Source organism: Lates calcarifer, linkage group LG13 (assembly GCF_001640805.2).
Source record: "Lates calcarifer isolate ASB-BC8 linkage group LG13, TLL_Latcal_v3, whole genome shotgun sequence".
Lineage (NCBI taxonomy): Eukaryota > Metazoa > Chordata > Actinopteri > Centropomidae > Lates > Lates calcarifer.
The window spans coordinates 16,425,277-16,450,997 of NC_066845.1; the positions used below are offsets into that span (position 1 = coordinate 16,425,277).

The following is a 25,721-nucleotide window of genomic DNA, read 5'->3' on the forward strand; positions in this document are numbered from 1 at the left end:
GGTAAAAGAAAGTTGACATTATAGCAAAAAAGCTGACATTTTCTAGTAGGCAGCTGAGGCTTGATTCCATTGAATTGTTTGTCATAATAGATATTATTGGACCAGAGAGAGGAAATTTCACATTAGTGTGCTCTGTGGGAAGGACAGTCATCTGTCTGTGAGAAAGTCTCAGCTGCAGGCTATGCAATTACAGCAGCAGTTAGAGACCTAACAAGGTTACAGGCTAAGGAAAGAGGGGCAGAGTCTGGGAACATCCAGCTCTCTGTTCATCTTCTCCCTCTGCTGCTAATGCTGTTAGCCTCTCTGACTGAACTGAATCTGATTTAGATGGAAACAGGACGCTGCAGGACAGTCACACACTGTTCCTCCACCCAAGGGGACTGCAGATGAAGCTTGGATAGAATGAATACTGCTCCATTTTTCTCAAAGACATGAAACATTTATTGATGGAGGTAGTGTGCTCAGGGGGCTCAATCATTCAAATTTGAGTGACTTGGTTTAACAAAACTTGTCTAGAGAGGTCTGCTGTAAAATGTAGGAAGGAAAGTAAAGTTTGTATTTACAGTGATGCTGTAAATGACCAAGGATCCGTTGTGAAGTGCTTGCATTCGGAGGGAGCGGAGTAATGGTTTTCCATCCCAGAGCCAGCGGAGGACAGGGCTGGGGTCTCCATGGACTGGACAGTCAAGCACAGCAGAGCCACCCTGGATCACTGTCTGAGACATGTGGGCTTCACCCTTTAACACTGGAGGCTCTGCAGACACACAGCATATATTTGTAGCATGACATATATTAAGTTGATCTGTTGAAAGTCAAATGAGTAGCCCTCACTAATCCTTGACAGAAAACTCACCTCTGATGCGGACAAATGAGAGTGCTCGGATGGAGCCCACACTGTTTTCTGCTACGCAAACATAGGTCCCAGCATCACTTACAGTCACATTCTCGATGATGATGGAGCTCCTGCCAGCCTCATCTACAGTTGCACCTGGAACATTTATAATCAGTAGTGTCAGATGGATCTGGGCATTATGTGACATTTGAATGTAGGAGAAATACTATAATTTTACCCCACAGTACTGAATTACATCAAGTGTCACAACGCCAAGCTGTATGAACATGCAAAAGCACAAATACTGTTTATCACAAAAGAGGCAAAGTGAAAAAAAATGGAAACGATACCTGCATAGGGACTGTTGTTGATGGTCCAGGAAATGACAGGAGAGGGTGTTCCCTGAGCATGGCAGGATAAGGCCAGACTCTGTCCTTTGTTCAAGGTTACGTCACCTGGCAGCTCCTTGAAGACAGGCCTCATGTTGATGGACAGGTGAATGTCCTGTCTCACATGACCTGCTGGGTTGGTGGCCACACATGTGAACACACCAGCATCCCCTGGCTGTGTGAAGAAAGCGATCAGCACTGATTCTTACACTCAGACTTGGACAGAGATGTAGTTTACAATGCAGTGAGCAATATGGATTGTACCTCAGCCCTCTCAATTATCAGCTCTCCTGATCGCAGGACAGTGAATTTGCTAGGAAGGCTGGTCACAGTGGCACCATCCTTCTCCCATGATACTCTGGGTTCTGGTGAGCCCTGAGCAGCGCACGGCAGCAGCGCCTGAAAACCCTGAATGACTGACAGTTCTGTCTGCGCAGGAGCAATCAGGGGTGGGACTGAAATGAAATAACATCATTAGTTCATCAAAATAACTTTTAAACATGAACATACTTATAGTCTTTTATAAAGAATCAAAGAGCCTTAACTCACCTTGAATAACCAGTCTCATGTCCTGGCTGGTTCTGCCGGCGAGGTTTTTGGCAGTACACGTGTAAAGGCCTGCGTCACTGCGCTGGCTTGAAGTAATTGCCAGAGTTCCGTTGGCAAAGATCCTTATATGAGCACCGTCAACCACAGGCCTCCTCTCTTTGTGCCAAATAACTTCAGGCTGAGGCTGCCCGTCAGCTACACACTCTAGACTGACTGGCTGTCCCAACACTGCAGTGTACTCCACACGAGGGACACTCAACACTGGCGGAACTGGAGAAACATGGGGTGAGCAGTTATTAATTCATTGATAAATATCAAAAACATGTTTTTGGGAATTAGTAGCAACAAGTTGCAATATTACCATGGACCTGGAGGTTCTCTTATGTTTTCGTGCATGCATATACATATATCTTCACCATGAGAAACCACTCTCTTGCCTTCTGTGAGATAAAAAGTAAAAATAAAATGTTACCTTGAAGGACTAGTTTGGTCCTGCCCACAGCTACACCAGCTTCATTCTTGGCCAGGCACTGGTATGTCCCCGCGTCACCGAGTGTGACACGAGAGAACTTCAGGGCTCCATTTGAGAGCACAGCCAGTCTGTGACCTGTGATTTACATGAGCAGGACAGTCTGAATATTTCCACATTTATCTGTTTGATACAGTAATTATAATGAATGTTTGAACTTTGATGTTGTGCTAATATTTTGTATATTGTTACCTGCTGCTATGGGAACTCCTTCTCTTTGCCAGGTGATGGATGGTCTGGGGAAGCCTTGAACCTCACAGGGTAGAACGGTCCCATGATGCAGCACCACCTGTACTTCCTCTGCCATTGGCCTGATCTCTGGAGGCTCTGAGTGTACAGAAGAACAAATAAATTACCACATGGTTTAATCATAAGCATTCCAACATTTGCAGAGTGACCTGCAGCCAGTCTGTGAGAGCCCACCTTGCACTGTGAGAGAGATGTGTTTGTGAGCCACACCAGCTGGGTTGCGGGCTGAGCATGTGTATCTGCCAGCATGACTTGGCACAGCAGAAGTTATCTCCAACACTCCTGCATAGAAAATGAGTTTAGAGAGTACAGAGAGTTAAATGTTACATTTTATGAGCAAAATATATGTGATCCTTGCCCTGTTGCGTTATTATTCCAGTAGAGCGCGATGTATAATAATATAAAGAGCAGCAAAATCACTAAAGTTCCTTAGACAGATTGCCTTACCAGTGGGAAGGACACGATAGCTTCCTCCTCTAGTGCCCAGTTTGGCACCACCTTTTGTCCAGGTGATGGTGGGCTGAGGACGTCCTTGTACGTGACAAGGCAACACCACAGGAGACATTTTCACAGCTGTGATTGTCGTGACATCATCTTCAATAGATGGAGGAACTGAAAGAGAAAATAGAACATTATTGATTCAACCATCTAAAATGCCTTCCTACAGTCTGCCTATTGTACAAAACTCAAAATCAATACCTTGTACGATGACCTCAATGACCCTGCGCTCTTCTCCAGCATCATTGACAGCAGTGCACTCAAAGTAACCTTCATCCTCACTGGACGGTGACAAAATAACCAGGGACCCTGAGGACAGCATTCTGGACAAAGAAGCAAAACTACATCAGTTTTTACATTCTTACAGCTGTGTGTGTGTGTCAGAGGGAGTCTAGCCATAGTATTTTACCTGTATGCTCCTGGCAGCTGACTGATATCAAGTGGAGTGCCATTCCTCTTCCAGGACACTTGAGGTGGGGGTATACCTGTAGTCTCACAGCTCAGCACAGCTCTAATCCCTGTGGTCACTGTCACATTGAATGGACCCGGACCAACGGAAGGACCCACTAATAAGAAACAGGACAGCTTCAGCCGCAGTCATTGTATCTCTGTGTTTAAATATTATTAAAACAGGAATAGAACTGCCACACAACTATTTTCCTTAGTTATATTTACCAAACACCCGTAGATCAATTCCTCTGTGATCTGAGCCAGCCTGGTTGGACACAGTGCAGTAGTAACGACCAGCATCACTCAACTGAACCCCATGTATACGCAAGGAGCCCTCTGATAATGTGTACCTGAAACAAATACACAATTAAAAGATGAATAAATGGACAGACACACCAAAGCGAAAAGCTGTATCTGTGTCTGATAGATTTAGTCTTCTATCAAACATGATATTACAGACGGCAGGTTGCCCTTGTCATTATCTTAGGACGTACTTCTTGTTATCTGGAGACACAGGGAAGCCATCTTTTCTCCACAGGACCGTGGGTGAAGAGTCGCCTTCAACTTCACATGGCAAAACTGCATCTTGGCCCACATGTGTGGTCACCAGCGAACCACTCTCCTTTATTACTGGTGGCACTAGAGAAGCGAAAAGTGGCATGTCTATGTAGGTTTGGCTTGTTTTGCATATGGAACTGTTTCAAATCTATAACTGACAGGTAGACTTACAGAGAATCTCCACTGTGAAAAAGAGACTGTTACTTCCAGCCATGTTGGTGACCACACAGCTGTACTGGCCACTGTCCTCAGGCCTGACTTCCTGTATCTCCAGGTACTGACCCCCTGCCAGTTGCTGTATACGACCCCCCGGCTGAATGAGGAGGGAAGGAGACAAAGTGAATGAATCAGAAGAGATGGCTTTTAGTTCAGTATCTCTTTTTTTCCCCTGACTCTGTACCTGCACTTTTGCCTCATCCTTGTACCACTCTATATTGGGAGGGGGGTCACTGTCAGCCAGGCACTCCAAGGTCAAATGTCCATTAACCGGCACTGTCAGTGTCCTCACATCACCAGAGCCAAGGAGGGTTGGGGGGACTGAAACACAACAACTGATTATTAAGTGGTGGACCTAAAGAGCTCATTTTGAACAAAGAAGAACTAGGTATAGACTCATGGCCGCATGGAACAGATAAACTCCACACAGAACACAAAATTCGAAAAAAAGGACGTGCTGTAAGAATGTGTGTTTCATATCATGATTCACAGGTTTATGAGTCAGCTGACCTGGGTGTGTCACAATAAAGTAAAGAAGTGAACTGTGAATTTTGGAATTTCACTTGGAACATTAAAGCCAGCAGTTTAACAGGCCTCCACAGCATTGCGTATAATCGTATTTATGGAAGCGTTTTATTCTAGCATGAACAAATATGTTTTCACAAATGGTGAACAAATGGTGAACTCCAAATGCTACCAGACCAAATCGGTTTTTACTTTTGTGCTAGATTTGTGCACACTCCTGAATGTACACTTCAAGCCCCAGGTGCAGGTAGAGGAGGAAGTTGGGGGGGCATGATCTATCTATTTCTGCATTGAACAATACACAGCAAAAGCTTGTGTCACCTTGGACTCGGACCCAGTGGTTTTTTCCATCCTCTCCAGCTAGGCTGCTGGCCAAGCAGGTGTACAGACCTGCATCCTCGACCTTTAAAGAGACAGCATTAATCAGTTTGAGTGGCTCTTGCATAACAGTGCTGCATTTGCCTGGACTGATGCTGTTAAAGCTTCAGTCCATTTGTTTTGTTTACAGTTAAATGCTCATGCTTTTTTGCATCTTAAATTTTTTCTATGATGTACATCCCTAATGTAAACAACATATTAATCAAAGATTAAATTACACCAAAACCTAACCGTTAAGCTTTGTGTCATGTTAGATAGATTAATGCTGCGACAAGCATATTAACTGTTCTTTTTTGTCCCTTTTCCCTCAAATGAGATGGACTTTGTTAAATCTCAGCAGACTGCATTTTTATCTCAAAGATTATTCTAAAGTAGAGCATACAGCAACTGTATACATGTTTGTACAATACTGTCTTGTCTACTGTAGCTTTAACTGTTATTATAACTGGTATTTTCAGATATTGTCAGTTTGTAATTTACCTGAACTTTGCTTATCCTGACAAAATGTCCATCCTGCTGAACGATGTCAGTCCCTTCTAAGGGGCGACCATCTTTGAGCCAGCTGAGGATGGGAGGTGGCACTCCAACAGCGGAGCACTCCAGCTCCAGTGGACTGTCTACTGCTATGGTTAGCTCTGCTGGAGAGCTGGAGCTGGATATCTTTGGAGGCTCTGGATTAGAAAGTAGAATGTTTTGGATCAGGAGTTTTCAATATAACTTAGAAGTTAGAAATAAGTTAAATATAGACTGTTTTGGGATTACCAAGCACAGTGAGGTTAAAGCTCTTTGTGCTGCTTCCAGCCTGGTTACTGGCCACACAGCTGTAGAGGCCTGCATCTGAAGGAGCCACATCAGGCAGCTGTAGCCGTGTCTCCTGTCCATCCAGCAGCAGGTTGCGGTGAAGGGACAGTGGCTGGCTGTCCTTCATCCATGTTAGTGTGGGAGGAGGAACACCACGTGCCTCACAGGTTAGTGTTACCAATGATCCCTGGACGACTGTAACTGGCTCCACTGGTTCAACATGATCCACACCTGGGGGCACTGTGGGCCATACACACACATACATCTGTATAAACTCCTTAGATCCAAAATGATACACACAGTATCAGCTCTAGGGAAAATCACTAGGTGGTATGTTATGACTGTACCTTGGACTTGGACGTCATAGCTGAGCTCAGCGAGACCAGCTCGACTGCGTGCCACACATGTGTAAACTCCAGAATCAGACAGCTGCACAGGAGAAATCCTTTTCATAAAGACAGGAAACATTCAGAATTACATCACTTGTAAACGTGTCATCTCTTTACGAAATAACCATGCTTGTATTCAGCTTTCTCTATCTAAACTGACCTCAGCACAGAGTCACCAGAGAGGAGGCGGGTGCGGGGGGAGAGGAGCAGGGGACGTCCATTCTTCAGCCAGCTGATCTGAGGTGGAGGGTTTCCTGCTGCCTGACACTCCAGAGTCACAGCAGTGTCCTGTGTGACCTGCACCTCCCTGGGAACAGTGGTCTCACCAGAGATAGATGGTGGGACTGTGGCAAGTAAAATCAAATTAAAGCTAATTGCTCAGAAAGTTGAGCACTAATATGGATGCACAAACAACATGTTTCAACTGACCTAGTACAAAGAGGGTGTAGATTTTGCTCTCCTGTCCGACTGGGCTGACAGCCAAACAGGTGTATGTCCCAGAATCCTCAGGACTCAGCCTCAGTAATGTGAGCGTGCTGCCATCAGGGGTCACGCTGCCAGGTTACAAAGACACATTATGTTTTCACATTATCATCATGTATTACTAACCACGCCACCTCTGAACCTCTGAATTACTTTCCCATCATTACTATCATCATCGTCCCACGATTTTCTCACAGTCACACACACACACGCAAAATTTATTTTCTCTGGCTGGTGCAGTTGTAATGACCATATAAGCTGCTGAACAGCTGTAAAACAGCTGCTTTTACTGTTCCCCATGATGAAATTAGGCGAGAGACTATAAACGACTCCATTTGTCTGTCCACACATCCCTCTGTCATGTGCATCATCTTTAAAGATGATGATTAATATTGTAATTTCCCAAACCTTTGGGAAGAGGTGTGGATTGATTCTTGTACTGCTTATAAAACAAATTCAACAGCTTTCAATGAGCAAATGATCAAAACGTGCTGTAGAAAAATTGGTGATGCCACTAATTCACACTAATATGTGCGTTTAAAGTGTTGGCAGTAAGTGTGAATGACATACGCGATGTGGCGGGTGTCTGATCCCTCTAAAGTCACTCCATCTTTTAGCCAGCTGAGGCGGGGTGTGGGGATTCCAGTTGCTCTGCACTCCAGGGTCAGCTCTTCTCCCATGGGCGCACTCACATCAGATGGGTGGTTAGAGTCCAGGATGGTGGGCGATACTAAGTAGGACAAGGATTATTCTTACATGCCACTCAGAATCATTACTTTCAGAAATTATATGTACAGTTTTCAGGGATGATTGTATCTCATTTTGCTCAAGTTGCAGACAGCTCTTTACCCTGCCCTATGAGTGTGTAGTCTTTCTGCGTTTGGCCTTCACTGTTCTTGACCACACAGGTGTACGTTCCAGCATGAGACAGAGTGAGAGGCCCCAGCTCCAGTCGGTTTCCTCGAACAGACCACTGCCACTGCAGGCTGCTCTCTGGACAGCAAACACATTTATATAAACAAGCTGTCATACATCGCCAGTCCAAGCTATTCCCCGTCACTGATCGCTAATTTCCCCATCATTGCCTTCCTCTTACCAATAGGGGTTCCATCTTTGAGCCAGGTGATGCTGGGGACAGGGACACCTGTGGCCTCACATAGCAGGCTCACATGGGAGCCTAGGGTGTAGTTCAGGGACTCCCGGAGAGGCCCAGCAAGGTCGGGTGGAACTGTGGAAATATATTTGTAGAATAAAACCACTCCATTTTGAACACAGTGTTCAATTGAGAACACAGCAGAGGTACTCTCACCATGAACTGTCAGTCTGAATGTCCTGTCCACCTGTCCAGCCACATTGGACACTTTGCAAGTGTAGGTGCCACCATCTGCCATCTAGAAACCAACAGAAGGTCATTGTTGTGAGGAAGGCTGTATTTTGAGCACAGGCAAAGAAGGACTATGGCTCCTTTCCCCCTATGCTTGCTTTTGCATGCATTCTAAATCAGGTAAATTAACTCAGAGCAGGGTTAAAATGCACTTGGTCAAATTTGTACATTTAATATGTTAGTGTGTGAAGGATGAAAAGTGTGAACCTTGTGAAAAGCCACTGCAAAACCTTAAAAACTATTTTTATTGTTTTGTTTCCTGTCTCACACATGCATGACATATTTTTATTTTTTTATTTTTTTACGACCTGAACTCCTATGATCTCCAGCTGGTGACGATCCATCTTCAGTCCATTCCCTGCAGCCAGTTGCAGTCCGTTCTTATACCATGTGACCTCAGGTTCAGGAACACCATGGGCTTCGCATCGCAGGGTGACCGAGGAGCCAACTTGAGGGGTCACTAGCTCTGACTCGGCATCAAGACGGGGCTTCAGGGTGGGCAGGACTGTCCATTCACACATACAGAGAGGGCATGATCTCAGTTTGATTCATTAACAACTGGTATGATTCACTCCTGAACTATCCTCGGTCACAGCTGGCCTGAGGTAAACAGATCTTTATTCTTGACAGTGTTTTGAGATTTGATCATCTGTATACATATGTAGCTGAATTGTGCAGATGGGTCACCATGTGTTTGCTCACCATAAACACTGAGGAGAATAGTCTTCTGGTCCTGGCCTGCTAAGTTTGTGGCTGTACATACATATTGCCCTGCATCTTCTAGTCTCGCCCGTGGCAACTGTAGCATCTGGCCACCTATAATAGAAGAAAAGAAGAATGTGATATCTGTGCCAGAATTAGACTCAAACAAAGGAGGAACTCCCGACATAAGAATTACTTGGGTTTTGCTGGTGACCAAGGGCTGACCTGGCAGAATGTGGATACCGGTTCCGAATAAGTGGACCTGCCCGTCTTTGGTCCAGGTGATCTCTGGAGGAGGGTACGCTTGGACATCACACAACAAGGACACCATGTCACCCTCGATCACACTAACCTCCTCTTCCTTGCTGCCAATTATTCTAGGAGGCACTGGAAGAGAATATGACAGATGTAGAGGGAATGAGTCAGCACGTGTATTGTCATGAAAGAACATCCAATTAAAAAAAAAAAAAAGCCCTTTGAGTTTAGAACTTTTCTTACCTTGCACTGTGAGACTGAACAGCTTCTCAACTGTTCCAACCTTGTTCTCAGCTACACACAAATACCCAGCCATGTCAGAAACCTGGACACTGAGGAGCTGAAAGATGGGATTGAAGTGTTATTCTTCAGTGAGACATGTCAAAGTCTGATCTTTTTACACACTCGTACTTGGACTTACCTGGAGTTGAGTCCCATCCTCACTGATGTGGTGCTGTGAGTCTGTGTGTATCGGCTGCCCATCTCTCAGCCAGGAGACGACCGGAGCAGGGTGTCCGGTCACGTCACAGTGGAGGACCACAGTGCTGTTGACCACTGCTCCCATTTCCTCCATAAACTCCTCTGATGCTCCCATGATCATCGGAGGGACTGAAGAGAGAACGAAAACAGACCTCTTCAGAAATGATGTTCATTTCCAACTGTGTGTATTTTATAAAGAAAATGTAAATGCACTTGCTTACCCAGAATCTCTAGTTCAAAATGCATGTGGTCCTCTCCTGCCTCATTGACAGCCTGACATGTATACTTCCCAGCATCTTCTTTCTGCACTCTGGGGATTTGTAACACCTGTCCACCTGAGAGGACAAACCCAAACATACAAGAGCAGATTTATCAGTGAATATGAAGCATCAGTCATTCATGACAGCCACACTGTTGGTTTGAGCTTGACAAAGACCTGGAAGTAGCACCACCCCATCAACAGCGGTGAGTTTTCTTCCATCTTTGTACCAGCTGAGCTTTGGTGGGGGGATGGCATTACTCTCACAGGACAGGGTGATCGGATGGTCTAGGACCACCTCCCGCTTCTCTACCATGTCCTCATTGTTACTGTCACCCTCGTGTCCCAGACCCCAGGCTGCTTCTCTGTTAGTCACCCGGTGGAAGATCGGAGGAACTGGCGACACAACAATATGCTTAAGTCAGGTCACGTTCTATTTTTAATTTCAAAAATACAAATGTTAATTATACTATAAAAAGTGTTTAAAAAAAGAGAAAATCGAGATGATTTAACCAAGCACACCCTGAATGGTGACGTGAAAGTCTCTCTTGTCCTCTCCTGCAGAGTTGGTGACCACACAGGTGTACTGCCCCTCATGGGACAGCATGGCGTTCTCTATGTGGAGGAAATAGCCACTCTCCTGAATGCCGGCATGCATGTTTCCAGTCAGCAACTAAAGACAGAGAGAATACATCAAGTGAAATATAACTGCTTCTTCTTTCCTTTCTACCTGTCTTACTTCAGAAATTAGTGTAGGTGTCAGTGGTGGGTTTGCTAGCTTAGGTGATCTTCTACTACTGAGTTAACAAAACCTCTGCCACAAGCCACTGTAAATGTCTGACTTTTAAAACAGAAATTCCAACCTGTTTTACAAAAAAGAGAAAACAAAACCTCCATCCCCATCTAAAAAAACATCTAATCTTACATAAATCCACTTAATCCTCTTGCATTTTCTGCCTCTCCCTATCGGAGGCCCTGCAGAGCATGCACACAAGCACACACACACAGAGAACAGAAAAGAAAAATGCAGGTACCTAGGCTAAAACTGTAGCTCAAAATAAAACAAACAGGACAAAGCAATACAGTATTTTACATCATGATATTTAATCACTGGATTCCTCTTCTAACATCTCTGCTATAATTAACTAGCTTACTCATCGCACAAAATCTGGAGAGTGGAGGTGGTTTGTACAAGAGGATGCAAATTCTGTCAAGCTTGTAATTTGTACCAGCTACCAGTAGAGGCTGATAGAGAACTTGCTCCATGAAAATTGCCTTAAAAATGTAGTTTTAAGAGATGCGGAGCCTGCTAGGCTGACACCAACCTGTCCATCTTTGAACCAATTAACCTTGGGCTCAGGGAAACCTTTAGCCAGGCAGGAGAGAGTTAAACTCCCATTGATCCGTACTTTCTCCTCCTGACCACCAAACGTCAGAGATGTAGAGTCACCCTCTATCTGTGGTGGGACTGATGAGAAAGAGAAAAACAGAAGTGCATTAACAGTTCTGTCTTATCCACTTTAATTTGTGAGTGGTGTAGGTGTCTCTTACCCAGAACACTGAGGGAGTAGTGCTTGATGGCGGTGCCAGCTGGATTCGTGGCCCTGCAGGTGTAGAGGCCGGTGCTGTCTCCTTGTGCCGAGCCCAGTCGCAGGGCCTGACCACCGTGGGTGTATGTCAGCTGGGGACTGGACACTATGGGCTGGTTGTCCTTCAGCCAGGTGATACTGGGTATGGGTGACCCCTCAACATCACACGGGAGGACTGTGGGGAAACCCAGCACCACTGACACCTCTGAGGTCCCATTAGGGCCCTTAATGGTGGGGGGAGCTGGAGAGAAACACCAACAATACATTTACATTTAATGGCCAGTAAGATTTTTACTGGCCCGTAGAACATAATGAACAGATCTACGGGGGATTGACCTGTTTTGTGCAGGAGACCCTCTAAAAAAGAAATGCAGTGTGAAATACTTTGGGAAATTAGAGCACATGCTCTTTAGGTGACACAGAAATCCCCACAGCCCCGTACAAGGGGAATTGAGTATGTGCTCATAGGCCAGGCAGTGTGGTGTGAGTCATGTGAGGTCTTGACATGAATTAAATATTATGTTCAGTAATTTCCCTCTTAGAAGAACACTGCTACCACAGCATGTTTGGAAATCAACTCAATATGCCAGAAACTTGGGATTTTTTTCTTTTCTTTTTTTTAACTTTGTGAAAATAGAAAAAAAGAAGAACATAGGAGAGAGTATAAGCTGAATTCAGGCCAGTGTGGTTGGGAGTGTACAGTGTGTGGATTAGATAAAATCAGGAGAAGTAGAGACCTTGTACTGTGAGTCTGAACTGGCGCATCTGAGTTCCTGCATTGTTGCTGGCCAAACACTGGTAAAGCCCCTGGTCCCTCAGTCTCACTGACTTCACCTTCAACACCTGGCCGTCTTCCAGAAACTCTACATGGGGATCTCCATCACGGGACAGAACCCTGTAGAGAGGAAGGAATGGAAGATCAAATCGATACCATGGGTAGTGCATCCTGTGTGTACTGCTAAATGTCACATCAATAAACTGTTGGAGTGATGCTTACTCTCCATCACGGCTCCATTCCACTCTGGGCGGTGGTTGTCCGCTTACTCTGCACTGAAACTCCACCTCCTGGCTCAGTACAACAGTTAACTCCTGTAGCCGGGATGTTCCTGAAATCACTGGTGGAGCTGGTAAACACAGCAGATAAACACCAACTGGTTTACATCAAGACTTATAGCATTAATTCAAATTCAGTATCACTGTTAACTAGGACATTAGCTTGACACTCATGGTTAGTCCTAGTGGGTTCGAGGGCTATGACAACTTTCAGCATGTATTCTATGCTGAATATTAAAGTTAATCAAAGTGTTTAAGTTCTGTGGGGGCTTCAGACTGCTGTTCCAGGACATTTTAAGTTCACCAATGTAAATTGAAAAATAACCCTTTTAGTTCTCTACTTAATGTGGTAGGTATTCTTACATCTGTCTTTTCCCCCATTCTGTTCTTACATCACTTAAATACCAGTTTAAAAGCTGGTTTATGAGCTCACCTTGCACCACTATGTTATATTCTCTCTTGGCTTCTCCAGCTGAGTTTTGAGCCGTGCAGGCAAACTGTCCCGCATGATCAGGCTGAACTCTGTAGATTCTGAGCAGCCTATTCCCGTTCTGCAGATACACCCCAGGACTGTTCACCTGGTCATGCAGAAATCAGTTTAGTGCATCCTTGGTGTCACATTGTAATTAAAATGATAGCCACTTGGTGGCATTGTACAGCTAGATTTCAACAAGATATACACTATTACTGAAAATGGGAATTCAAGATGACAAACTCACAGGATGACCATCTTTAGTCCAGGTGATTGTCGGGGAGGGGATCCCGAAGGCATCACAGCCCAGAGTGAGGGGTTGTTTCAAGGTGACAGTGAGGTTCAGTGGCTGGCTATCATCTTGGATTTCAGGGGGGACTAAAATAGCACAGAAAGAATTGGATGATTGGCACTACGCACTTTGGATTTTATTAATGTAACAGAAAAAAGGCTAAATTCTCACCGTTTACTTTTAGCCTGGTCTTTCTCTCCACAGAGCCCGCTTCATTGGTTGCCATACACTTGAAGTCCCCACTGTGGCTGGCAGATGCTGCGCTAATTACAAGAGCTCCATCCCTCGCCACAGAAAACTCTGATTGTTCGGGGTGTATCTCCAGGCCATTCTTGAACCACCGCACCTTGGGCTGAGGTGAACCTGCAGATGCAGGGGACAAGAAAAGTATTTTGAGTAAGTATGAAAGGAGCTTTATTGATCACACCTGACAGAGAGAAAAGTTACCTCCATCTCTCTGCTTCCCTACAGGAGAACTTAATGGGCAGGCAGCCCAGACTAGAAAAAGCCAGCTCTACATTTATCTGCTGGACAGCGGGACAGCAGGGGAGACCTTGCCAAAATGGTTAGAGTCCTTGTAGCCCACAAGCTTAAGATTTCAAGGTCAGGATCACATAAAAAGTAATACACAGTATGCTGGAGAGATGTTAAGATGTAAGATTTAAAATACTAGCATCAAGATTTATTGCCAAACACTGAGGTGAGAGTCCTGAACAGTAAGAATAGGAGTGGTTGTACAAGCAGTTCAAAGGCAATGGTGCGTACACTCGGGAGCCTGAAACAGATGTGTTCTGTGGATTACTGGGCGGAAAATAGCTGGAAATGGTCATGGAGAGAAAGGTGGAATGAGGAAAAGGTGGAGGATTTTGTACCTAACACAACAGACTCCCAGGACAAGGACAGAGGAGCAATCTGCAATGAAAGAGCAGCGCAGTGGAGTGATCCAAATGCCACAGCTCTGTCTATTTACAGAGGTGTTACATACACAAACACCAAAGACAAGTTAAGGGAAATCAAATGCAGCACCCTTCCCCAATCCAAAAAATACTAACCACAGGAGACGCAGCACAACCAAAGGTGATGTTATCGTCTGCTGGCTCTCTGAACACATGTTTACAGTTAAGGTGCTCTGAAGCAAAATCATTATCTCATTGCTGGGAGGAAATGCATACAGATGTTCTGTTTTAGATGTTAACAGATCTCATTAGTAGACTTTGAATTTATTTGCCGGGGCTGACGGAGTCGGAGATTATCTCTTCCATGTGTTTCTCAAATAATTACCTCTATCAAATGCAATGCGCTTGTTGGTGAATTAATAATATCCTTCTGGCAGAGACTGTGCATTATCTCCCTCATACAGATAGATCTCAAGAGAACAATGAGGGTATCCTTGTTTCCTGTTGCCAGCTGCTTCTCTGGGGTGTCAAGAGCATTAAGCATTTCAGTGTGAGCACCTCTGAGGCCTGGTACAGTCTCCCTGCCTGAGTGCCTGCCTGCCTGCCTGCCTGCCTGCTGGTATGACTTGGATGGAAGGAGGGCTAGTGTGGCTTCATCTTCCTGTTCCTGTGCTTCACTGTGCACCTCAGACATCTCTGTCCTTTATCTGCCAGCAGCAGCCTGTAATTAGGATTCCTCTCCCAGCAGGCCCCGACGCAGAGGAAAGCAGATGTGGCTCACTTAGGCAACAGGCAGACTGATGTTCCAGCTGTTGCTCCACATTAGACACAGTCCTCACCTTCTCTCACCGCGCTTGTTACCATGGCACAGCTCCACACAAACAATACCTGTTTGCATAGGCTGTCAGAGAAGTATCCATCAGTGCATCTGCAGACATACACCGACACTGACTCTATTTTGATAAAACAGCAAGTTCTCCGCATCCCTCCAGGATGCGATCTTGTTCGTGCAGAGATGTTAAAATATATAGACAACAGCGTGTCTCTGGGTGATACGATAAAAAGAAGCTGTAACTTTTAAGATGCCAAGGATGTTTTTTCCCCTTTTGACGACTAAAAGTCTACAGTGACAGCGATACATTCCTTTGATGGTGCACAAATACACATTTCTGTCCTACATTGAAAGTGTAGTTTTTGCTTGCTTTGTCATAAAAACAAACCTAAAAAAAGACATACACTTTAAGCTCTAAAAACTAGTCACAATCTGTAAATTGCACCTTTTCTGAACACCAGATTTTTCATTGCCCTATTCTTTTCACTTTGTCCAAGGCTGACTCATATATGAATCATTTCATACCTTCAGCAGGGCAAGGGATGATGACCTTGCTGTTCGCTACTTTCTCCATGATGGCATCTCCAGGTTCTGCAAAGGATGGGGCCTCTGTGAAGACAGAAAAGCATGTTGAATGCTGGTTCAAAGTGTAAGGGCAGTTGATACAGTGAAGCAGTAAATTAACTACTAAAAGTTCCACTGTTGGTATATCTAGGGTAAGTGAGGAATAGCCTTTAAAACAAAGAACATTTAGAATCTGCACAATCAGTATACAATAACAACATGTCTAAAGCCACACAATCAACAATTAAGAGGCAAACAGAATTAATAAAAATAATCACAAAAAAACATCAAATGAAAAGATTTGAAATTTACAAGGAGAATGAAAAAAAATCAACCTTGAGTGCAGTTTTTAGTACATTCCAGTACATGCACTTGGTCTTAAACACATTTAAAACAAGTCTATGATTAATTAGGAATAAGGCAGGCTGAAGAAGAGTAGGAGCCTGGGTTGGGGTGGAGTCAGTGGCATATAAATCTGCCATTTGCATGAAAGTACTGATTCAGAAGAATAATGTTATTTATATATAATGTAAATAGTAATGGACCGAGAATAGACCCCTGCAGCACCCCATTAAGGATGGCAAGAAGGTTTGATTCAGCACAGCTGGCCACAACAGTCTGAGTTCTCAACTTACACTAGTTGTTGAGGCTTAAAGGACCACTTAAGGGACCGGTATACTCTGTCACACTCTGCCAGACGGTCGAGTAGTTTCGGACATCCCCTCCCCCTACAACTTTCCGAAGTCAGATTGGGGTGGGCTGTGGCGACCATTTTGTAACTTTGCAAAACTGACAATTTGACATTAACAACCATTTCATACTGTGGTGAGAGAGAACTTCACTTGACAGAACTATTTCTGACACTTTTTTATGTGAACAACAGGGAGCAACATTACAGATGTCTTCCAGAAGAGATTGTTGAAAAAGTGTGATGTTGTAACTGTTTTTAAATGATATCACATCTGCCTTCGTTTGTGGCTGTCAAGAATTTCGATTTCTGACGTGTTTGAACAACACATTGTACAAACTACTTCTTTTAAACTGCTATAACCAGACCCTTATCCCCTTGCAGCATATAGCTATAGTACCTCAAGAGAATGCACCTCCATAACCGAGAGAGCCTAAAACTGGGACACTGTCAGTGTGTATAAATGTTCATATGGGAAGAGCTATGAAATGGATGAAATTTATTTACAATCTACAGTACTTTTTAAGGTGGACAACCAGGCTTTGAAAAACTGAACTGCTGATATTCACCAAGAATTTCAAGCTTGATCTCCAAGGTCTCCTGTCCAGCGCTGTTCTTGGCCACACACTGGTAGGTGCCCTGGTCAGCGAGGTTGACCTGCTGGATCCTGAGGGGCGTAGTGTTCTTGACCCCAACAGGAAGTCCATTATGAAACCAGCTGACCTCAGGGCTTGGCTCTCCCTGCACCACACATGGCAGAGTCACTGTCTGGCCAATCAGGGCTTTCAGGAGAGAGGGCGCTGGTTGAATCCTGGGCTTAGCTGAGGACAAAAACAAATATCTTTAAATACATCTCTGTTAACTATCTATTTACATATATCACATATTTCACATGTGTTTGAAGTCATGTATTCAAGTGTAATTTAGCATCATTACAGCATTTTGAAAACTCAAGTTTTAAGGTTTCTAAAGGTTCAACTTTCTAATGAGGCCCCACGGAGTTACCTTGAATGTGTAAATTGTAGCTTACGGACACGTTGCCTGCTGGGTTTTCAGCAGTGCAGGTGTACAGTTTACTATCAATCAGCCGCACATCAGTGATCTTCAGAGAGCCTGAAGGCAAAACTGTGAACCTAGGGAGTGGTTAGGGGTCAAGGGCAAAGAGATGGAGAAAACACAACACTTCATGAGTCACTGAAGATCTACAGCCACTGTGTTTTGGGAGAAGAAGTGTTCCTGTTTTGAAGTGAGATTTTCCTCTAGTGTCCTATTCACATTGTGCGGTTGGCATTCATTTTTACAAGCACATAATTAGTAAAATATTCAGAAAGGCTGCCCAGTGTTTATAGTATTAGGTAGCCAATTCTACTGTGTATATATATATATATATATATATATCACAAATGTACATTTTAATATCAGCCTTGATAGCTGTGGGTCTGTGAGGACAATTTTCAAGATACAGCTCTGGTTCTGTTGCTATTTTTAGCAATGATGAGTTGATGAACACATTTCCTGTGAACAGATACAGACTGTGAATTCCCTGTACAGCTGCTGCCTAAGGCTCATTGATGAAACAGTTCATTAAGATGTAAAATAATTAGTAAATATATAAATATTCTGTGCAATTTGTCAAAATAATGGGGCATAATTCTATACTGTCCATTGTATTGTTTTTTTTTTCACTTAAACAGTGGTTTGTTGAGCTCTGAATAGAAAACAAGCATCTGAGAAATGTGACAGGAATACTTGAGAAATATAGCTGTTGATGGCGTCTTTGCATTTGGATTGTTTGGCTGCAGTAAAGAAAAATGGATCTGTGATGGATGGCATTATGTTATGCTAACAGGAGAGCACTAAGTGGAGTCTGGACCTCAGCCAGGGCCTTGTAATCTCCCCAGTGAGTTGCTACTTTCACAATTACCATTGTCCGGGGTAATTACAGTGTTAAAGGGTAGCCAAAGTTTGACCCAGTGAAGTCACCATGTGAAAGGCCATTGGCTCCCTAAAATCAATGCATTTCTTCCTGTTGGGAACAATAATGTTTGCAGCAGCTACTGTGTGTTTATCACTAAGGGTTCAGGGAAAACAGATAATTTGAAAATCAAAAGGTTGGCCTCACAGTGTCGCTGTCGAAACCAGTTTATGCCAAACCAGACATTTCTTTTTTAGATGTTTGTCAAACAAGCGGACAGATGGAGGCCATCACTTACACCACCCTCGTCTCCAAAAACATGCTTTGTAGCGAAAACAACAGCAGCGGTTAAATGTAGGTTAAAGTATTAAATGTAGGTCAGCAACTTTAAAGGGGTGTGTGATAACCTGAATTGCACCAGAAGCTATCCAGCTGTATAAATGCATAATATACACAAATGTATGATTTATCTTAGATAAGTGTGTCTGCTTAGCAACTGAATTATAACAATAACATGTTCATGTAAGTGGAAATGAGTTGGAAGCACAAAGAGCTCTTTATTTCAGTTGCACATGTGGTGTAATATCGCTCCCCCACTTCCTCTAACAGTCGAAGGAGAGGCAGCAGCATTCAGCATTGGAACTAAATGACTGCCTCTGCAGTGGTCAGTCTGTGCTCAGGCTGCAGCGCGGCCACTCTGCAGTACCACAGTGAAGGCTGACACAATCTCAAGCACACAAGACATGAACCACCCCTCTCGCCCATCCATCACTCCGCACATTGGTGTCAAGTCATCTGTGTACACAGTCTGACACAAAGACTAACTGGGACAAATTGGTCTCATCAGGATTAGGTCTAGAGTGAACAAATCCACTGACCCAGTGTTGAATAGATCTGTGTCTTCACCCAACCCCCCCCTCTGTCTTTTTGCTACCACTGGGCTAAATGCATGACTACGGCAGAAATCTTACCGCCCACTGATTTAAGTTATTTCAACAATCAGCACCCCCCTGGTCATTTCCTCTGACCCACAGAGTATAGCTGGAGAGAATGAATCTCCCTTTACACAGCTCGCTTGTTTCCGCTGGTCCTGCATATGCAAAGCACGGGCTGATGTGGGGGTTGTTCACAGAGATGTGTTATTCTCATCAGACAGGACTAGTAAAGAGTCAGCATGTTGTTTTACTGCTGAAGCACCCCAGGGAATCTGAACATCGGGCAGACAGGGCTTGTATCTCTTCCTCTGTCAGTTCGTTTTCCTCCCCTCTTCCTGCCACCCCCCACTCCACCCCCACCTTTTCCTTCTTGCTGGCCCCACACAAGTAACACTGTATCAGAGTCACCGCAGCTTTCAACCCCCTCTGTCATTCTTCTATCTACCCAAAACCATTCGGTCTGGTGTCTGGCCCAGAGACTCTGTCTATCATCTATCCAGTCTGTGTCCTGAGTCAGCCAGCCTGTCTGCACCCAGATTGACCACACATGAAAGCTGGGAATCAGTGAACCAAGAGGGACCAGATGTTCCTCCTCAGTTTAGCCAACAAGTGAAGCCCGCACACAGCTCGTCAGCAAACTCTTGCTGCCTCTGCCTAACTGCCCTTCAAAAGGCATCACCAGATGAACTCCAAACATTGGTGGCAGCAGTTACTGGCAGCCAGCTTCAGTTAGAATCCCTTGTAAAAGCTGAGTCAGATGTTAGTTAAGTCAGAGGAAAGGTATGGCGAGAACTGTGTCTATTGTTACCTGATGTTTAACTAATTTTACTACATCACTGCAGTGAGGTAAGACTTCCTCTTACCCAGCTGTGACGGGGGGGATGGGATGCCCATTTCTTCTCCATGTGACTAGTGGAGAAGGACTCCCCTGGGCCTCACATGGGAGAACAACCTCTGTTCCAACCTCAGCAGCCATCGGCACTGTGTTGTCATGGCCACTCACACCAGTTATCTTAGGCATGGCTGGAAAAGAGGGAAAGGAGTTGTAAGAAAACCACATAGGTTCTTTCTTCAACCTGCTTTGAATCTCTGAACAGGATATTTTTTTGACTCTGAGTATCACCTGTAGACAGAGGTCAGACATTGTTACATCAAACATTTATTTGCCCTACTGTTGACACTGAGCTGGATCTCTCGGCTTGCGTATCCCACAGGACTGGTGGCGGTGCAGATGTAGATGCCTGCATCATCAGCGGTGGGGTGGCGGATGTGCAGGTATCCATCAGGATCGGACTGAAGAGAGGAACCATCCCTGAGCAGAGGCTGTCTGCCCTGGAGGAACAGCAGGCATAAGACCAGAGAGAATATAGTAGAGATAAAAACTGTCCACACAACAGCACAGGTACACCAAGTTTAGTTATAGGTTTACAGCCAGACCTTTGATGTCTAATGTAATTACTGAGCGCCCCTTGAACTTCTGCATTCCCATTACATGCACACAAGAATAAAGCCTACTGCACACGCACTTGCTTTGAACATAAAATAGCTTTTACAGATTCACTTTTATCTGACAAGAAAAGAAATTTACTTGACTCTAGAGTGCTACTCTGAAAATGTTTGGGAAAAAGCGAGGAAGAAAAATCTGGCTCAGCTCAACAATATGTACAAAACAACAGCACGATGACTTCACTCAGTAATTCTGACTATGTAATGGTGTGGAGTGTTTATTCAGGCCTGATTTTATTTCTTCATGAGAAAGGTCAGATCTCTACTTTAAATGACTGTAGTGCCTAATCATTACACAGTCTTCTATAAACGACCATTTAGGATAACAACTGCTGATAGAGAAATCATTTGATTGTGCCTTATCTGATCATATTGTAGTCTGGTGGTCTGGTAGCCTAGTTGCATATATATTTTGACCTTTTCTCATGATATGATTCTTTTTCTACTCAAGTGTTGTACTTGAAGGTCCTGCAAGAAAGGTTTTAAATAGATTTCTAAGGTACAATAAAATACTGTGTGATTTCTCACAGTCAAGCAGCAATATGTTAATGTTGCCATGGTTACATCCTTCCTTTTCAGGTTAATCAAGTCTTGATTGCAATGCAAACTGTTATTGTTAGTGGTGTTTTTAGAGTGGTCTAACAAATCAGAGAAAAATGAGACCAGAAAGAGAAACTGTGCTGTTAGACTAATATGCCAAAAGAAAAAAAAAAAAAAAGATAACACAAATACTTGTATTTATGTAAATGAGATCAAAATAAGTGAAGGTAGTGTTAAGCACTGAGCGTGTTTGTGTCATTAGAGCCTCAAAATGCATTTAAAACTGAACACCCTTTTCATTAATGGATATTTCTGAGAGACATAACTTAACTTAAAGTAGTAAATCTTAAGAGAATGTATTATTAAATGAAGATGACTACTGTTATTATTACTATTATCAGCACTATCATTATGCTTGTGCTGATTACATTAATAGCACACTGATGAATGGCTTGGCTCAAAATTAAACTCAGCATTAAAATCTACATCCCATCATCATTGCAGTACTGGATATTGATCTTTGCTTGCTTAACATAGCTATTATTTAAATTATTTACAAAGTCTTAATGATGATTAACTTTAAGCTGAATGAATGCCAAATGTGATCCTCTCTAGATAATGTTGTGGGAATTAGAACTAACCAATTAGTCATGCATGAGGTCATGGGATGCAGCCAAAAGCAATCATTAAAAAAAAGTAGATTTGGGTTGTAAGTGTGACATCCTACCTTGGACCAGACAACTTTTGGCTTGGGAACGCCACTGGCCTCACATGAGAGCATGATATCTACACCCTCGTTGGCTATGTAGTGGTACGGACCAGCGTTGATCTCAGGGGGCACTGTGGAAGAAGTAGGTCACAAAACACAGCTGTCTGACTGGCCATGACGAAGCAAGCCCACAGCATTATCACTGGCCTTAGCCAGCCAGCAGTATCGGTGCTCGAGGCATTTCTTCATTACAAACTGATGATGAACCGTAATCTGGCTCCGTCTGTCATTATACGCCTATGAACAAAATGACCCTTTCATCAAAGCATGCGGTAAATGAACCCTCTCACTATGATGACAGCAGGTGGTCAAGTCATTGACATATTGTTTTTTTCCATGCTGAGTCAGCACATACTTGGCCTTACAGCCAAAACCTGTGGTTCAAACCTGCCAGTGTCTCTAGCATGAAGAGACTGTATTCAGGGATGGGAACTTAAAGGAACTGCTTTACACTTTGGAGAATAGGCTTATAAATGTTCTTGCTGAGAGTGAGATGACAAGATTGACGCCATTTTTATGTTGGTAATGCTAAATATGAAGGCACACTCACATTATCACAAAAAACTGCTTTTGCGTGTGTGCGGCTTGTTATGTTGTGTTGCAACAGCTGTGTGCAGATGCCTGTGGTCCGATGAGCGTAGCGGGGGTCCGCCCAAAGTTCAAATTTGTTGAACTGTGTCCCAAGCAGCAGTGACCTTTGTAGGTACAGCAAGTGACTGCTGATCACTGCTTGAACTGAAGGATGGACCAAAATTACTTAATGTTTCTGAATTTCCACAGCTGCGTGATAAGAAATTAGCTGCATATCGAGACCAGACAAAAAATATATGGAATGTACCAATCTACTGCTAGAAACATTAGCTTTGTAGCTTTGTGGGTCTGCGATACTGAGGTGACCAACACAAAAAAATCACTGAGCATGTACGTTGTTTGTTGTAAAACTAAAATCTAATGCATGATGATTTGTGGCTGGAGGGTGTTATGTACTAGAATGTTTTCTTGGCCACGCAACTGACTTTTTGGAGCATCCAGTTAACTCTGGACAAAAACAGGCCAGCTGTTTCCCCTTGCTTCCAGTTATTATCCTGAGCTAAGCTAATCGTCTGCAGGCACTAGCTTCATGGTTAGCATGAGTGAGGTAATGATCTTCTCATCGAACTCTCGGGGAGAAAGCGAAGAAGTTTTCAAAATGTCTGCCTATTCCTTTAACACACTCCCTTACCGTGGACCTCCAGGCTGACTGTGATGTTCGCAGAGCCTGCCACATTCACTGCAGTGCAGACATATGTCCCAGCATCCTCTGGGATGGCTCTTTCAATGTACAAACTACCGTCACTCCTCAAGAACATCCTCCCATTCAGCTGAACCTGTATAGAGGGAAAAGAACTGTGAAGAGATTATCTGTGTGATGAACTGTGGGTATTTGAAAGTCAAATACTAGTCAGTCTTACAGGTTTTCCATTTTGGGACCAGTGTCTTTCTGGAAGAGGTATTCCATCCAACAACATGCAAGGAATACTCAGGGACTGACCAGTACCAGTAGTAATGATGGGGGCACCTTGGGCCAACACAGGAGGCTCTGCAGGAAAAGGAAATGTAAAGACATAAGTAATAAACAGGAGCAGGAAAATGTATTTTAAGGCTACAACCGGCTTTGGAGTTGCTGAGATTGCCTAGACAAGCGTACCCAGTCCAGTGACACTGACTCTGGCCTCAGTCCTGCCGGTTCCAAACTGGTTCTTAGCCTCACAGATATACAGCCCCTCATCATCCAGCCAGACACCTGTAGTCAAATACACAGTGAAGCAGCCCCTATTTCAACATCTTTACAAACAAGTCACACTCTATATGTCTGAAACAAGCAGCATCTCTACACTCACAGAGGAAGAAAACAGTTTATCTTGAAAAATCCATGCTAATAGTAGTTAAGTCCTCTACTCAATAATAAGTGGTATTATTGGTTTGACTGGGCTGTAATTAAGAGTTAAAAATAGAAAATAACGGGATTAATGGGTTTGACTCAGCTGCCAGCCTGCTGACACATATGTCCTGCTCAGTACATTCCCTGGGGATCACATGTTGGACGATATACATGATTCAATTCTTGTGTTTAGATAGTCAAGCTGATGTTTAAATAGGTGATGACAAGACATTAAGCATGAAAGCAAAAAGTGAGGAGCAGGATGGTAAGAGATGGATAGAGACATTTTCCAAAACAACTGCAGGTAAAAAATAAAGCCATCTGCAACAGATTGGGCTAATTAGGTCAGACGGCAGCCACAAATGGAAACAGTGACAGAAGCAGACCATGCAAATATGTCTGTTCCTCTCCAATATAATATTACGCACACTATAAACATTTAGTCTCAGGAGCACAAAGGATCACCTTCAGCGGCCAGGATTAGTCATTTTGCAGGCAGAAAGGCCTCCAGAGTTCACAACTTAAATTCCCCTAGCCCTGATGTGATTACTATTGCACAATGAAGGACAAATAAATAGACAGAGGGACACCTACCTACTCTTGCATAATGATAGAATATCATTAAAGAGATGTGGTACATTTTAGGTAAGACTGTCACAGAGTAGTAGGACTGCTTTTAGCAGGATGGATATTTAATGTTCTGAGAGCCATCTACTATGTACATTGTGACATCCTGTTGCCCCCCTCTCTCAAGAAAATGTTAGCTGAATTTGATATGAAAGGCTGCACCTCCTCTATATTTAATCACTCAGAAAATTTCAGTCATGCCAGTCAGTGCAAGGCAACCATGAAGCTATATTAATCTGCACTGCAGACCAAGGCTGCGACAGTGTTTCATGGATAACTCACTCTGGATTAGAAGATGTCCATTCTCCAGCTGCATTGTTCTACTGTGGCTGTCTGTCCTTGTAAGAATCTGTCTGCCGTCCTGTCTGCGCCAGGTCACCGTCGGTTGTGGGAAACCTCGGGCAACACAGGGAAGGGTGATATTCTCTCCTACGCTAGCTGCCACGTCAACCGGTGCCTCAGAGAACAATGGGCCTGCTGTGGAGAGGAGGTAGAAGATGAATTTTCCTTTGTGTAATTTTTTAGCGAAAAATAAATTTCATGAGGAACACTGAAGTGTGGTCTAACCTCCAACCTCCAGAGTGATGGTGCCAGCGGAGGTTCCAGCAGAGCTGCTGGCCACACAGCTGTACTGACCGGCGTCGACCTCCTGCACCCCTCGAATGTGCAGGGTTCCGCGGTGTACATCCTGCTCGACGAAAGGGGCAGAGCCAACCTCAAGCTCACCTGGAAACAAAAACAAAATAAGCCTGTGGGTCTCTTACACGGACATTTGCACTCATTTTAACATACACACAGTCTTTGAGTTTAACTTACCTTTGAACCAGTGGACAAGGGGGGAGGGAACGCCTGTGGCTTGACACTCCAGAGTTGCATCACCACCAACAGACACAAGTACAACCTGCTGTGCCACTGTTATCCTAGGCACCTCTGGAGGTAAAAAGGGAAGCTTAACATGCAGTTCAACTGAGTAATAATTCTTATTTTATAGTAGTTTACCAACTTTTCATGTAGTGCTACCATGTGTAGAAACAATAGTAATGTAATATTGCCTTAAACCTGCAAAGGCTGCAAAAAACCTGAGGTGAGTGTAAAAACTATGCTTACATTACACACACATTCTGTGTCAACAGAGCAGGGATATATGCTACTGGAACAGGCAGACAGCTGAGCTGAAAGGATGAGATGATCTATCT

At 43.9% G+C, this 25,721-nt stretch overlaps 1 protein-coding gene across 1 annotated transcript in view; it reads right to left on the minus strand.

Moving 5' to 3' along the window:
- The window catches only part of hmcn2 (hemicentin 2), a 42,176-nt gene that overhangs the window by 5,501 nt on the left and 10,954 nt on the right, over window positions 1-25,721 (minus strand). Inside the window, exons 14-65 of the mRNA XM_018669154.2 lie at window positions 25,342-25,455; window positions 25,093-25,251; window positions 24,808-25,002; window positions 23,665-23,760; window positions 23,429-23,556; window positions 23,200-23,344; window positions 21,936-22,048; window positions 20,335-20,494; window positions 20,026-20,185; window positions 17,318-17,445; window positions 16,882-17,133; window positions 15,586-15,669; window positions 13,504-13,695; window positions 13,288-13,418; window positions 13,002-13,146; window positions 12,513-12,639; window positions 12,253-12,410; window positions 11,478-11,756; window positions 11,252-11,394; window positions 10,449-10,599; window positions 10,104-10,322; window positions 9,889-10,002; window positions 9,609-9,796; window positions 9,431-9,527; window positions 9,158-9,319; window positions 8,933-9,046; window positions 8,539-8,735; window positions 8,156-8,237; window positions 7,943-8,074; window positions 7,696-7,839; window positions 7,417-7,576; window positions 6,793-6,917; window positions 6,524-6,707; window positions 6,322-6,419; window positions 5,936-6,214; window positions 5,654-5,844; window positions 5,117-5,198; window positions 4,455-4,591; window positions 4,226-4,367; window positions 3,991-4,135; window positions 3,722-3,846; window positions 3,456-3,612; window positions 3,248-3,369; window positions 2,996-3,160; window positions 2,723-2,830; window positions 2,492-2,626; window positions 2,243-2,377; window positions 1,771-2,040; window positions 1,486-1,676; window positions 1,183-1,396; window positions 854-988; window positions 564-754 (exon numbers count right to left, since the gene is read on the minus strand). Of these exons, the coding sequence (XP_018524670.1) occupies window positions 564-754; window positions 854-988; window positions 1,183-1,396; window positions 1,486-1,676; window positions 1,771-2,040; window positions 2,243-2,377; window positions 2,492-2,626; window positions 2,723-2,830; window positions 2,996-3,160; window positions 3,248-3,369; window positions 3,456-3,612; window positions 3,722-3,846; window positions 3,991-4,135; window positions 4,226-4,367; window positions 4,455-4,591; window positions 5,117-5,198; window positions 5,654-5,844; window positions 5,936-6,214; window positions 6,322-6,419; window positions 6,524-6,707; window positions 6,793-6,917; window positions 7,417-7,576; window positions 7,696-7,839; window positions 7,943-8,074; window positions 8,156-8,237; window positions 8,539-8,735; window positions 8,933-9,046; window positions 9,158-9,319; window positions 9,431-9,527; window positions 9,609-9,796; window positions 9,889-10,002; window positions 10,104-10,322; window positions 10,449-10,599; window positions 11,252-11,394; window positions 11,478-11,756; window positions 12,253-12,410; window positions 12,513-12,639; window positions 13,002-13,146; window positions 13,288-13,418; window positions 13,504-13,695; window positions 15,586-15,669; window positions 16,882-17,133; window positions 17,318-17,445; window positions 20,026-20,185; window positions 20,335-20,494; window positions 21,936-22,048; window positions 23,200-23,344; window positions 23,429-23,556; window positions 23,665-23,760; window positions 24,808-25,002; window positions 25,093-25,251; window positions 25,342-25,455 (8,000 nt within the window). The remainder of the gene's footprint in view (window positions 1-563; window positions 755-853; window positions 989-1,182; window positions 1,397-1,485; window positions 1,677-1,770; window positions 2,041-2,242; window positions 2,378-2,491; window positions 2,627-2,722; window positions 2,831-2,995; window positions 3,161-3,247; window positions 3,370-3,455; window positions 3,613-3,721; window positions 3,847-3,990; window positions 4,136-4,225; window positions 4,368-4,454; window positions 4,592-5,116; window positions 5,199-5,653; window positions 5,845-5,935; window positions 6,215-6,321; window positions 6,420-6,523; window positions 6,708-6,792; window positions 6,918-7,416; window positions 7,577-7,695; window positions 7,840-7,942; window positions 8,075-8,155; window positions 8,238-8,538; window positions 8,736-8,932; window positions 9,047-9,157; window positions 9,320-9,430; window positions 9,528-9,608; window positions 9,797-9,888; window positions 10,003-10,103; window positions 10,323-10,448; window positions 10,600-11,251; window positions 11,395-11,477; window positions 11,757-12,252; window positions 12,411-12,512; window positions 12,640-13,001; window positions 13,147-13,287; window positions 13,419-13,503; window positions 13,696-15,585; window positions 15,670-16,881; window positions 17,134-17,317; window positions 17,446-20,025; window positions 20,186-20,334; window positions 20,495-21,935; window positions 22,049-23,199; window positions 23,345-23,428; window positions 23,557-23,664; window positions 23,761-24,807; window positions 25,003-25,092; window positions 25,252-25,341; window positions 25,456-25,721) is intronic.